The sequence below is a fragment of the Eucyclogobius newberryi genome, unplaced genomic scaffold (genome assembly GCF_026437365.1).
Source record: "Eucyclogobius newberryi isolate DKJ021-1_F unplaced genomic scaffold, fEucNew1.0.hap1 SCAF_22, whole genome shotgun sequence".
Lineage (NCBI taxonomy): Eukaryota > Metazoa > Chordata > Actinopteri > Gobiiformes > Gobiidae > Eucyclogobius > Eucyclogobius newberryi.
In genome coordinates, this window is record NW_027315857.1 from 4,448,032 (window position 1) to 4,461,760 (window position 13,729).

General features: G+C 42.5%; 1 protein-coding gene across 1 annotated transcript in view; it reads right to left on the minus strand.

Annotated features, from left to right (window-relative positions):
• Nucleotides 1–1,397: 1,397 nt before the first annotated feature.
• Nucleotides 1,398–13,729, minus strand: part of dnah2 (dynein, axonemal, heavy chain 2) — a 208,609-nt gene continuing 196,277 nt past the window's right edge. The window contains exons 86-87 of the mRNA XM_072458523.1: nt 9,452–9,602; nt 1,398–1,660 (exon numbers count right to left, since the gene is read on the minus strand). Coding sequence (XP_072314624.1) covers nt 1,506–1,660; nt 9,452–9,602 — 306 coding nt within the window. The 3' untranslated portion in view covers nt 1,398–1,505. The remainder of the gene's footprint in view (nt 1,661–9,451; nt 9,603–13,729) is intronic.

Consider the following 13,729-nt stretch of genomic DNA (forward strand, 5'->3'; position numbering starts at 1 on the left):
AAGTTGGAAGACACTGGCCACATTGGGCAAATACTCACGTCTCCAGTAACGTCCAGATCCTCTTCAATGAAATAAAGGGGGAAAAAAGGAAAGAATTAAAGAGGATCCAATTGGCAAATGCCAAAGCCTCTTTTGTATTAGTGATTTTTTTTATTTTTCCATTCACGTTGATCCTCAGCGTTGCAGGATAAAGTAGAGTGTATTTCACGTTCTTCTATCTCAGGCAGGATTTCACCGGATCAAAAGCTTTGCGTTTATTGACCACTCGTGTAGTCGTTAAAGAAAGAGACTTGGGGCTTGGTTGATCCGGGTTGGCCTGCGGTGAGATGTGTGGATGCCGCCATGACACGGCGTTTAAGATAAGATAAGCCTTTATTTGTCCCATAATGGGGAAATTCCAGTGTTGCAACACAAAGTATGTACAGAAGTAAATCATTATAAAAAAAACGGATAACAGATAGATAAAAAACACTTATAGAAAAGCTCTTATAAAACTCTATAAAAAAAACCTCTTAAACTCTTAATAAAGAATAATAACAATAGTAACACTCAGTTTGTCACTGAAGTTGTGGAACTTCAGTATACTGTAGGTCTTGGACGCTGGTTCGAGGCCGGATCGGGACCTAGGGAGCGAAATGCATGGTCAATCTTTATTTTCCTTTTCCATTTTGCTGGAAGTTTAAGATATTAGGGGGTCCAGGTCTCCATATACATGATCATATCTTTACCCTCCAGGCCTGCAGTTCGTCTGTCAAATTCTTCTACTTTGGTTTTTAAAGTAGAGAGGGTATCCCTCATGTCAGAGACCTCCTTGGCCGCTGTGGCTCGGATGTGCAGCTCGCCATTCTTGGGATTTCAAATCACACATTTGCGCCCATTACTGTCTATCTTTGCTTCTTTGTTTTCTTGTCAGTAATATCAAGCTTGCTTCATACCTTCTCCACCACCGCGTCTGACTCGGCCCTGGAGCAAGCGCAGGAGCTGGAGCCTGTACCCGCGCATGGGGCCTGGTGCATGGGGCCTGGTGCATGGGGCATGGGGCCTGGTGCATGGGGCCTGGTGCCGAAGCAGAGCTTGCTTGGTTTAGTATTACCAGCCTGTTTCTCTGTGTGTTTTTTCTTCTCATATTTCTTTGACATTTCCCGAAATAAGAGTCCAAACTGTCCATACTCATTATATATCTGCTCCCACCTTGAAATATTGGGTTTCCCCAGGTGAACTCGTAATAAAGACTCACCCACGGGTACGACCACAGCCAGAACCGGCAGCCATCATCCTGGAAGTCCTGCCTCCACATTTTCAGTTCTGCATTATGATTTATTTTTCCAGATTTCTGTTCAAATTCTTGCTCTGTAGCAAAATAATCCATATTTATTCAATAATACATTGTAGCTGCACAAATATTTTATTAATCAACTTCAGCATAGAAAAAAAATAGATCACTGTATTTCAAATTGAAATATGGGGGCCTATGACATATTAAATATACAAAGATGTATATTGGTTCAGCTGTCCAGGCTCAGGAGCAGGGCGGTCCCTCTCTTGATCCAGTGGTCTGGAGGGGCAGATCCAGACTTCAGGTCAACTCCCACCACAAATGAGGCCCGGTCACCTTTCCCCGAGCGCACTGGGAAGTAGTAGCACGGACATAGGTACATGCCTGCACACAAGGACACAAAAGAGTCATCGTCCAAAGAAAATACAGACTTTAAAAGGTGCTGTACAGGATTTTTACAGTCTTAAAAAAACAGAACTAGGTCATTTGGAACTCTTTAAGGCCGTCCAAATGTATTATGAAGTTCACTTCCATTACGAGCATCCCAATTATTCACTCCAATGAGTTCATAAAATCTTAACTTTCAGAGTCCAGAGCAGAGTTTACTACCATGGTACTGCTAACAAATATTAGCATGGTAACAGTGCTCTTCCTGCACTTTATAATTAGTTGCAGACAACCTCACGCATCCTCGCGCCATGAAGGCTGCAAGTTAAAGTAGACCTCCAATACAAAGGCAAGAAGGTCTTTATTCCACAAGACATGCCATACAAAATTTAACAACAAGCATAATTTTGCCATGTTGCAAGACAACTTAAGACGATCCTTATACTTAAAGAATGATAGACAAAATCAACAGAACAAGGCTGTAATAATTAGTTTGCACACTGCTTCTGATTCTGAAAGCTGGCCTTATTTATGTGAAGTGCTAAACAAATTTAAAACAGAAGAATTAATCAGAAAAAAATATTGGGGTTCTCTACAATGGTCCAACATCAAGAATTAAAGGTTGAATGGACGATTTTTTTGACCCAAATCTGAGTCTTATTTCCTCGTGGCGTGGACTGCCAATTAGTCCTGCCACGTATCAATCATAAAACTCACCTACCGCTCACCTGCAGCCTCGTGCGGCTCGTCCCCACGAGAGCAGCACATTTCCGTGTGTCTAAGCGCGTTGATCTATCATAATATAGTTCCCTATAGTTCAAGCTGACTCAGAAGAAGACGGAAATCTACGGGAGACGAGAGATGCGATGCGATCCGTCGTGCTGATAAACAAACGCACGTGTGTGTTGTATCAGTCCACACGGGGGAGTGGCATGAGCACGGGGGAGTGGCATGCGCACTTCCACCCGAGTTCTCAAATCGCCGAAAAATCGTCCATTGCGCCTTTAAGATCAACAGTATAATACTCACTCATCTGATAGACCCACTAACTTTGGAAAGAGGGGTGTGACAGGGCTGTCCTTGGTCCCCCTTCCTGTTTCCTTTGTACTTATAATCATCGGCCCAATATATTAGATAAACTACTATATTTATAGTAGTTTATAAAAATAGTAGTTTTTTCGAGCCTCATGCGGTCCCAGAGGATTTATAGGGACAGCAGCGTCTTGATTTTCACAGAGACCTGGTTAACAGCAGAAATGCCAGACTCTATTGTAGGTTTGGACAATTTTCATCTGCTGCGGGCGGACAGAACGAGAGAATGCTTGAAGAAAAGAGGTGGAGGTCTGGCGGTGTATGTGAACACGAGCTGGTCCAAACCCGAACACTGCACAGTGAGGGAGCAGCTATGTAACAAGGATATTGAACTATTGGCTATTGGCATGAGGCCATATTATCTGCCCCGGGAGTTCTCACATGTGATTTTGATCGCAGTCTATGTGGCCCCGTCTGCCAATGCTGAAGATGCTTGTGAAGCACTGCTCTCCTGCACTTGTAGGCTGCAAACACAGCATCCACAGGCTCTCTTCCTCATCTCTGGTGACTTTAACCACGCTTCTCCCTCTTCTGTTCTACCAACATACACCCAGTATGTTACCTGCCCCACCAGAGACAATAGAACATTGGACTTGTTTTTTGCCAACACCAAGGAGGCTTATTCTTCTTCCCCCCTCCCTCCCCTGGGCAGCTCGGACCACAACCTTGTACATCTGAGGCCTGTGTATGAACCCATCGTGCGCAGGCAGCCTGTGGTGTCCCGTGAGGTGAGGATGTGGTCTGCTGAGAGCGAGGAGGCTCTGAGGGACTGCTTCAGCACCACTGTCTGGACTGAGCTTTATGACCCACATGGGGAGGACATCAACACCATCACAGAGTGCATCACGGACTACATCAACTTCTGTTTTGAGAACATTGTTCCCTCCCGGACGGTGCGGTGTTTTCCAAACAACAAGCCATGGATTAACCGTGAACTGAAGGCTCTGCTGAAGGAGAAGAAGAGAGCCTTCAGGTCAGGGAACAAGGAGGAGCTGAGGACTGTGCAGAAGGAGCTGAGGAGGAAGATCAGGCAGGCTGAGGCCGGCTACAGGAGGAGGATGGAGGAGCAGCTGCAGCAAAAGAACATTCAGGGAGTGTGGAGGAGCCTGAAAACCATCTCGGGCTTCAAAATCCCCCCTGCCCAGACAGAGGGGGATCTACAGTGGGTGAATGATTTAAATGCTCACTTCTTGAGGTTTGATCGGTCACCCGCCCCTCCCCCTGCACAGCTGCATGCTCCCTCTTCCACAGCTGGACAATGCCCTGCATCTGTTCCTCTTCGCTTATCTGCCCCGGACCATCAGCTCCCCACTTCGCCTGGACTCACCCATCCCCCCAGCACACGGTCCCCCTGCCAACCACTGACTGTCACAGCAGCACAGGTGAGGAGTGAGCTGAAGAGGATTAAAGTGAGGAAGGCAGCAGGACCTGATGGCATCAGCCCCAGGCTCCTTAAGTCCTGCGCAGATGAACTGTGTGGAGTTATGGAGCATGTCTTCAACATGAGCCTGAAGCTGAGGGTGGTACCACAGGTCTGGAAGACCTCCTGTCTGGTACCTGTGCCTAAGACACCGCGCCCCAAAGATCTCAACAGCTTCAGGCCAGTGGCTCTCACTTCCCACCTGATGAAGACACGGAGCGGCTAGTCCTGGACCACCTCCGCTCCACCGTGAGCTCAGCCATGGACCCGCTGCAGTTTGCATATCGGTCTGGCATCGGAGTGGAGGACGCTGTCATCTCCTGCTGCACCGCTCTCTCTCTCACCTGGAAAAGCCTGGCAGCTCTGTGAGGATTCTGTTCTTCGATCTTTCCAGCGCCTTCAACACCATCAGCCGCTGCTCCTGAGGGACAAGCTGGAGACGGCTGGTGTGGAGTATGACCTGGCAGAGTGGATCCTGGACTACCTCACAGACCGACCCCAGTTTGTGAGAGCACGGGACTGTGTGTCTGACACTCGGACCTGCAGTGTGGGGGCGCCCCAGGGCACTGTCCTTGCGCCCTTTCTCTTCACCCTTTACACTGCAGACTTCAGACATGACACGGACAGCTGTGTCCTGCAGAAGTTCTCTGACGACTCTGCCATCATCGGACTCATCACGGACGACGATGACGCGGAGTACAGAGGACTGGCGCAGGACTTTGTGGACTGGTGTCAGCGGAACCACCTCCTCATCAACGCGGGGAAGACCAAGGAGATGGTGGTGGATTTCCGCAGACGCCACCCCACTGCCCCCTCACCAGTGAACATCCAGGGACGGGACATTGAGTGAGTGGACTCATACAAGTACCTGGGTGTTCATCTGAACCACAAACTGGACTGGACTCATAACACAGACGCACTGTACAGGAAGAGCCAGAGTCGGCTCTACCTCCTGAGGAGACTCAGGTCTTTTGGAGTGACAGGGCCACTCCTGAAGACCTTCTACGACTCTGTGGTGGCATCGGCCCTCCTGTACGGTGTGGCCTGTTGGAGCAGCAGCATCACAGAGAGGGAGAGGAAGAAGCTGGACAAAGTCATCAAGAAGTCCAGCTCCGTCCTGGGCTGTGCTCTGGACTCGGTGCAGGAGGTGGGGGACAGGAGGGTCCTGGCTAGATTCACATCTATGCTGGACCATGAGTGTCACCCCCTGCAGGACACTCTCTCCGCTCTGGAGAGCAGCTTCAGTGAGAGACTGATCCACCCTCGCTGTGTGAAGGAAAGGTTCCGTAGGTCTTTCCTTCCTGCTGCTGTCAGACTTTATAACAAAAACTGTTAGTACTGAACACTCGCAATACTGACCTAACCTAATACTGATGTGCAATTCTGTCATATGTGCAATTACTGTGCAATTACTGTGAGATTCATGTGCAATCTATGTGCTGTCGTGACACATATTCATGTGCAATTACTGTCGTGATCACATGCAATGGTATTTATGTATTTATGTATTTATTTATTTGTCTATGGGAGTTTTTATTTATTTATAGGAGATCTTCTACTGAAAGTGTTTTTCAGACTTCCTATAAGTGATCTGTTCTTCTGTATCTACCTCTGTATCTACCTGCGTTGCACCAATGAAATTTCCCCATGTGGGACAATAAAGGAATATCTTATCTTATCTTATATTTGACCAAACCAGAAATGTCCATACCCAGGGCTCAGATTAAGGATTTTCACTTGTACAGCAGCAGCTGCTAAACAATCCGTTATTTTTTTCAAATTTGTATAGCAATTTGATGATTGCATAGCAAAACACGAAAGTGACTAACAATCAATATTTTCCATTGATATAACACGATTATTTATTTAAAATGTATTTGTAAACATTCTATTTAAAAAAAAAAACTTTTAAACTCTTTTTTTTTATAAAACAGAAAACAGACAGACGGCCTTATTTACAACTTTCTTCCATATCATCATCAAACAGATGACTATTTGCAGGAGTATTAAGCTTCTGATGGAAAAATAAAGGTTGCGGTCCATCATGGTGTATTTTATGTGTTATTCAAATTGTACCGCTCTATTTGACGTTCCATTCCATTTTTCGTTTTGCTATTTGATGACAAGTACTCTCGTCTCGGCTCAAGCTACATGTGTCATGCCGTTATTGACGATCGATTGACGAGTGATCAGTACTTTTAGGCGCTTTGGTTACACAATTGAACACGCATTCGAGAGAAATTGCGTCGCATTTTGCTATGCGATACCGCTTATTCTGAACCCTGCATACCCAGTGTGATGCATTTTCTTCACAAAATTTGTCCAATGTGACATCCGGCTTTGTGCACGCTGCTGCAGAAACTAGCTTTAAAAATAGGCCGTAAAATATGGGAGTGTCTGCAGAGCCGCGGCGCGCGGACGAAACTGCCATGTTATTTTTGTGCCGGCCGCGCGCCGCGGCTCCTGAAACTGTGCCGCTATTTAAGGTTAAGGTTAGGGTTAAGGTTAGGGTTAGGGTTAGGGTTAGGGTTAGGGTTAGGGTTAGGGTTAAGGTTAAGGTTAAGGTTAGTCGTGTCCTTCATTATACAGGGGCAAACACAGGAGGGCAGCTGTGGTGTTGACCTCGACCTGCAGAGCTTTTGAACACGGTGTTGGATGTGAAGACAGGGAGGGCAGATTTGCAGAGATTGGTTGGGGGAGAAATTGATGGAGGGGTTTTTTCTCTGTTGGATGTGTGACCGATGGGAGTGATATCCCCTTATGTGCAGATATTATGGACCTGATTGTGAACTACTCTGGGGGAGCCCTGGTCTGTGGCAGTGATTGGATTTACACATCCAACCTACAATAAGCCGTGACTATATTTGTATTTGTGTTTCGTTGATGTCCACTTGTGTGTCGTTTTTTGTGTTTTTGTGTTCTGTTACGTTTTGTATATTTACTTGTAAAAATTGAAAAAAAATAATAATGTTGGTTTAATGTCTGGATACAAATTGAATGTACAAAAACATCTCAAATTATCTCTTCCTGGCGACCCCCTTTGACCTTTAGAAAGACTTATTAATTTAATTGGCAAACAGAAGATATTTACGGTAAGTGTGGTCTTCCATAAGGATTTAGCTATTATGGAGAATATATATATCCCTCTTTTTCCTACTATAAAAAATGTCTTGAAAAATTGACTCTTATCCCATACTTAAGTCTAAGTCAAAGAAGTTAAACTATAAAAATGAATGTTTTGCCCAGTTTTCTTTACCTATTCCAGACTGGGATAGGTGCTTATTGTCATTCAAATGTGCCAGAATTTGGACTCTGGTCATGTTTGTTCTGTTCCGACATTTTGTTTTAGAGGTGGGAGCTATATTGAAACACTGATAACATCGCAATTGTTGTTTTGTAAATCTAGATAGAGTATAAGTCTACTCTCTAGTGTAAACAAGGTAATAAAGTTATATTTCTGAACATTTCTAGTTAATTTACAGACACATTTCAGGACATACCTGATGCATTGTCAAAACTTTGTCTGAACATCTAGATAATGTAAAAAAAATGTAGAAATATTTTCTCTCTGCCCCGTGTCCATTAACAAGATTTAGACTATGGTTTTTATTCAGTCTGAAAACTTACCTAAAAGCCATGTCAACTGTTGGATCAGCACGACTAATTTTTATTCAAAAGGAACTGGGAGTTTTTGTCTTTATTTTTTCATCTTCTGTTTCTTTCTTTCACTCTCACTTGCTCTGTACAAGCCTCGGAGCAGAGCCAGACACAGGATTCATACTTTTCGGGCTATACAGCGCTCCTGCATCTGTCAATAAGTCGCAAGTTTCATGGTGTTGTGACATAATATACTTACATTCTATATGCATTATATGTACTATATGTACACGGTTGTCTTTTGAACCGGGGCTCTCTACGCGTGGGTATAATTAGACTCATTTGTCAGTGAATATGAATTAGATTATAACAAAACGCTCAGCATTTTGAAGCTTAACAAACAGAAAACACATCACAGCTGTCCCTACTGTCCCCTCTGTCCTTGATGACTCTGTGTGAGCTGATTTACCTCTGTCTTCACACCTGGTTCATCTTCTCCTGAGCTTGTACTTAGCGAGTGAGTGTTACATTTTAACATGAGATATTTACACAGAAAGATGGTCAGGTCTATCCAAGAAAGTCCCATTTCAATGTGGCATGTTCTAAACTGCAGATCGCCATATATTACATGTCTGCGCTCCACGTGTGTCTTTGCATTCAGCTGCATCTAGAGTCACTTCCTCATCAGACTCATTTCTCTGTGAATATGAGTCTGATTGTAATAAAACACACAACAGTTTGAAGCTTACCGTTGACCACTGTCCACTGACGTCTTCCTCTTCAGTGTGTAAAATGCTTGCGCCTTCTGCTAGAGGGCCCCCCGGTGGCCATTAGCCAATAAAATCTATAATTTAACTGCTCCGTTGTATGCGCCTCAGGGTTCAAAGCGCGGGAAAAAAGTAGCGACTTGAAGTCCGAAAAGCACGGTAGATCAGCTCACACAGAGAAATCAAGGACAGAGGAGACAGTAGGCTATGATACTGTTTAGACCTGTTCTCGGTGTGTTAAGCTTTAAAATGCTATGTGTTTCATTCACATTCACTGAGAAATGTGTCTAATCAAGAACGGAATTTAGAATTTAGAATACACGTGGAGCATGTAATACTGTGGTTACTATTTTATAGCCACTCAAAAAGAGATTTTTTTTTTTCAAAAGACAACCTGTGCATCACTAGTGCGCTCTGCCCCTCTGTCTCTCCTCTAAAGTTCTGTCTGTGGACCAGTGAGTGGAGGAGTTTGAGTGAGCAGGGAAATAGACTCTGCTCTGTTTCAAAACGTTGAACCAAACTCATACTGTGGATGTGTTTGGCAATTAAAGACCAACAAAAACAGAGACCTGTTGCAACAGCCTACATGAAAATGAAAGACTTATTAGTGGCTAAGCATTTATAACTCTTGACTTAAGTTACTTATTTTAATCCTAGGCGGTAGGGCATTACTATTATTACTGATGATAATAATAATAATAATACTAGGCTTACCAGTATTAATAATGATAATAATTCATAAATCACTGACCCTGAAATTTCTAGTATTTATTGGCAGTCGCAGTCTCCCCCTACATCAAACTTAGAATTTCTCCCCTGATATAAGACCTTAAAGTATAAGGCTCTAAATGACCCAATGGCACTTTGTGACATTAGCTGCTACATGTGGCTGGATAAGGTCTGCAGACTCACTCTTGGCCGTCTTCTTGCGGTGCTCCACAGGTTTGAAGTGGATGGTGGGGATGGGACACACCATCTGCATGGGCTCAGCCTCCACCAGACACGAGTTAGTTTTGTCCCAGCCAGCGCCCTCCAGGTACAGACCGCGGATGTACACCCCGTCCTGAAGAGCAAAGAGGAGACAACATTAGGTTTCAAATAGGTACACTACAGATTTTTTTTAGGAGGTAGCAGCAACTTCAAACTTTCTTATCTAAAGAGAACTGAAGCGACAGAAAATAGTCCTTAGCATTTATATAGTCAGTTTTAACCAGGGTCTCACGGCGCACCAGAGGGCTGCTGCGTTGCGGGGCTAATATCTCAGTGAATATGAGTTGGATTGTAATAAAACACAGTGTTTTGAAGTTTAACAAACAAAGAACACATCACAGCTGTCCCTACTGTCCCCTCTGTCCTTGATTTACTTGTGTCTTGTTACCGTGTCTTCACATCTGGTTCATCTGCTCCTGAGCTTGTGTTTATGGATGAGATATTTACACAGTCTGGACAGGGGGGACTTTGAAACCTGAGATGGTTTTCAGGCTCCTTCACACTCCCTGAAAGTTCTGCAGCTGGTCCTCCATCTTCCTCTTGTAGCTGCCTGCCTGGTCTTCCTGGTAGTGATGCACATGGTGTTTTTTGACCCGTGAGTCAGGTCTGGCCAAGAAATTTAGATTATTTGTGAAATAACAAAGAGTCATTTGGAAAGACATTTCCTGGATGACATGAATTAAATGATTCTCCGCAAAGACAGTGAAGGAAAGGGCCATCAAAATGGCAGGCATTAGCACCAACCGGCAAATCAAGGAGGTTAATTCAGCTCCAGCAACTCAAGTGCCTGTGAGTCGTGATGTGATCGATATTGAACAGGATTATGCAGGAAATGTTTTTTTTTTATAGTGGTTTGGTCAAAAACAAAAAGCGCTCAACATTCAAACACAAAACAAAATTAGAGATACATATGTTATTTGACCAGGTGTAGGCAGAAGCCAAGGCTTATTGTGCCGACCCTTCTTTCAAACTCATTGGTGGACAATTGTGATTTTGTAGTACACAAGCCACAGTTCATCCTCAAAAACAAAAGTACATAATACTGGACGGTCTGCTCACAAGTATCCTCCACAACAAAAATGCATTTTTATTCTGCTAAATATTTTTCTATGATTTTTTTCTAAAAGTTACTTTTTAAACAGAAATAAAGAAGTGGCATTTTTGAATTAAACTATTCCATAATTTAACTCTTTTACTAGACCAACAATGACCCTCAGCGTGGTTCTCACATAAGCTCTGTCAAACATACATGCTCCCCTTACATTATATTTACTTTCCCTCTGGGTAAACTTTATCCTCAATGGTTTAGGGATTTGATTATATTTGACTAAATACATAAACTTAGCAGTATACAGGTCTACCAAATCATAAAACTTTAAAAGCTTAGATTGTATGAACAGAGGGTGACTCGGTGAATTATAAGGTGCAGGATTGATCAGTCTAAAAGCCTTTTTTGTTGTATGAAAATTGGTTTGGTTCTAGTTTTGTTTTTTTCCGCAGATCTCAACACCATATGTTAAATATGGTGTAATGAGAGAGCAGTAAAGTAAATATAAAGCATTTTTGTTCAAAATATACAAATATAATATACAAAATTGCAATAGTTTTTGACACTTTTTTCAGTACATTTTGTATATTTGTTTTCCATGTAATTTTGCAATCTATGATCACTCCAAGAAACTTAATATAATTGACTCTTTCAATTTCATAACTATTTATTTTAATTTTGATATCATTATCTACATGTTTGTTACTGAATACCATAAATTTAGTTTTATTCAAGGTCAATGATAATTTATTTTATGAAAACCAGTAGTTTATGCACTTCTCTCTCATCACTAAGATTTTGACCCGAGCAGTAAACTGTGGTATCGTCTGCAAACAGGATCAAATTAAGAACATCAGATACTTTTTGGATATAATTTATATATAAGCCAGAGCAAAATAATATGTCTGTTTGCCGTAACCCGACCGAGCCGTCAAAATTATAGCCGACTGAAAAAAAAATATCAGCATTTTGTCAAAATTATGCCAAATTCTTCTATTTTTCTTATATTTCGCCGACTCACCGACCGTTATTTTTCAAAAAAGCGCCGTGTTGAATAATTTTGTATCACTGGAACTCGCTAAAAATATTACGAAGCCGAAAAAGAAATGAAAATGAAACTTAACACAAGCGGAGAACGTTCAAGTCATTGTCTGTTGAAGCCTGACCCCTGGCGGTCACTGACCCATGGCGGTCACTGCGTGTCACTGGCAGAATAGAAAAAACGGGATTTGACAGTGGCTGAAATATGCAGAATTTGTCATATATGATGACCAAGACGTCGACGATTCTACGACATGAAAATGGCCAAAAAATACAATAATTTGTCCTGTACAAAAATTGTTTATTGGGTGGACTTATTCATTTTTTTGTTTTGTACATTTACGGTAGCATCTCTTTTGATAAATGATAATATTAACTTAATTTCATAGGCAAATTATCATTAAATTCTATGTACAAATTTGGATTTTTTTATGCTTTAAAGTAAGGATTTTTTTTTTGCCTTCAAAGTTAAAAAAAAAAAAAAGAATCTACCTACCTACCTACCCACTTGAAAAATGGTGGGTCGGGTTACAGCAAACAGACAATTTATTTGGGGCAGCCTAATAAAAACAATTTTGGACCCAAAACCCCACAACTAATTCTCTGACAACTAGGCTCTATTCCCTTTAGATGAACATACTGGAATCTATCCGATAAGTAATTATTTAACCAAGAATTTACTTTTCCTCTAAAGCCATACTTTTCCAATTTTTGTGATAGAATATTGTGGTCAAGTGTATCAAATGCTTTCTGTAAATCCAAAAATAAACCTATCATATGGAGTTTTTGATCTAATGAACAACTGCCATTGTTGTGGACCCGTGTGCTCTAAAACCAAACTGATGCTCATTTAATATATTGTTAACTTCAACATATGTCGGTGTAATCCCTCATTCGTCCAGGCGTGTTCCATAGTAGAAAAAGCTTCAGTTGTAGTCATCTGGACTCAGTTAGAAAAAATAGACGTTTCGACTCTCATCCAAGAGTCATTGTCAATAAAAGAATTTAGATCGAGAACTCCGATATTAATACTGTTCTGTGGTAAGACCCGCCCATTGGGCGGAGCCTTCCTGAAGTAGAAGGAGTTGTTTGTTTCAACAGAAACTCCCCCCTTGTATCTACCGAGCTAGCCTATTCAGAATCTTAATGGGCTATTAGAAACCTCTTTGTCTTTGTGAGACCCTGGCTCAAACACCCTGAGTACCTGATTAGCATCTAAATGTCCTGGTCCTGGTCCTCTACCTTTCCAGGGGTTCAGTATACCATTATAGATACCAGGAAGATTGAATCTTAGCCCTCCATTTCTGTTTAAAGGTCTTTCTTTTTTAACAAAAATAGCTTCCTTGACTCCTCTTTCAAACCATCTTTTCTCCCTGCTTAAAACCTTCACCTCACCGTCTTCAAACGAGTGATTAGAGGCTTCAAGATGGAGATGCACGGCACTCTGAGGTCCTGAACTTGTATTTCTTCTGTGCTGATAGAGCCTCTTGTGTAGAGGCTGTTTCGTCCTCAGCCTGTGGTTACCCCGCTTGGGCCCTCAACAGAGTGAAGAGAACCAAGAAGCAGGACAAAAGGGAAACTGAACAGAGAAGGAAGGGTGTTTCTATCCCTTATGTGTCTGGCCTGTCGGAAAAACTGCAGAGAATTTTTAGACAACACGAAGTCCCTGTTTATTTTAAACCAGGAAACACTTTAAGACAAAAACTGGTTCATCCTAAGGACAAGATGTTGACTCAAAAACAGAGCAATGTAGTTTATTTACTCTACACAAGAGGCTTTATCAGCACAGAAGAAATACAAGTTCAGGACCTCAGAGTGCCGTGCATCTCCATCTTGAAGCCTCTAATCACTCGTTTGAAGACGGTGAGGTGAAGGTTTTAAGCAGGAGAAAAGATGGTTTGAAAGAGGAGTCAAGGAAGCTATTTTTGTTAAAAAAGAAAGACCTTCTTTAAACAGAAATGGAGGGCTAAGATTCAATCTTCCTGGTATCTATAATGGTATACTGAACCCCTGGAAAGGTATAGGACCAGGACCAGGACATTTAGATGCTAATCAGGTACTCAGGCTAGCTCGGTAGATACAAGGGGGGAGTTTCTGTTGAAACAAACAAC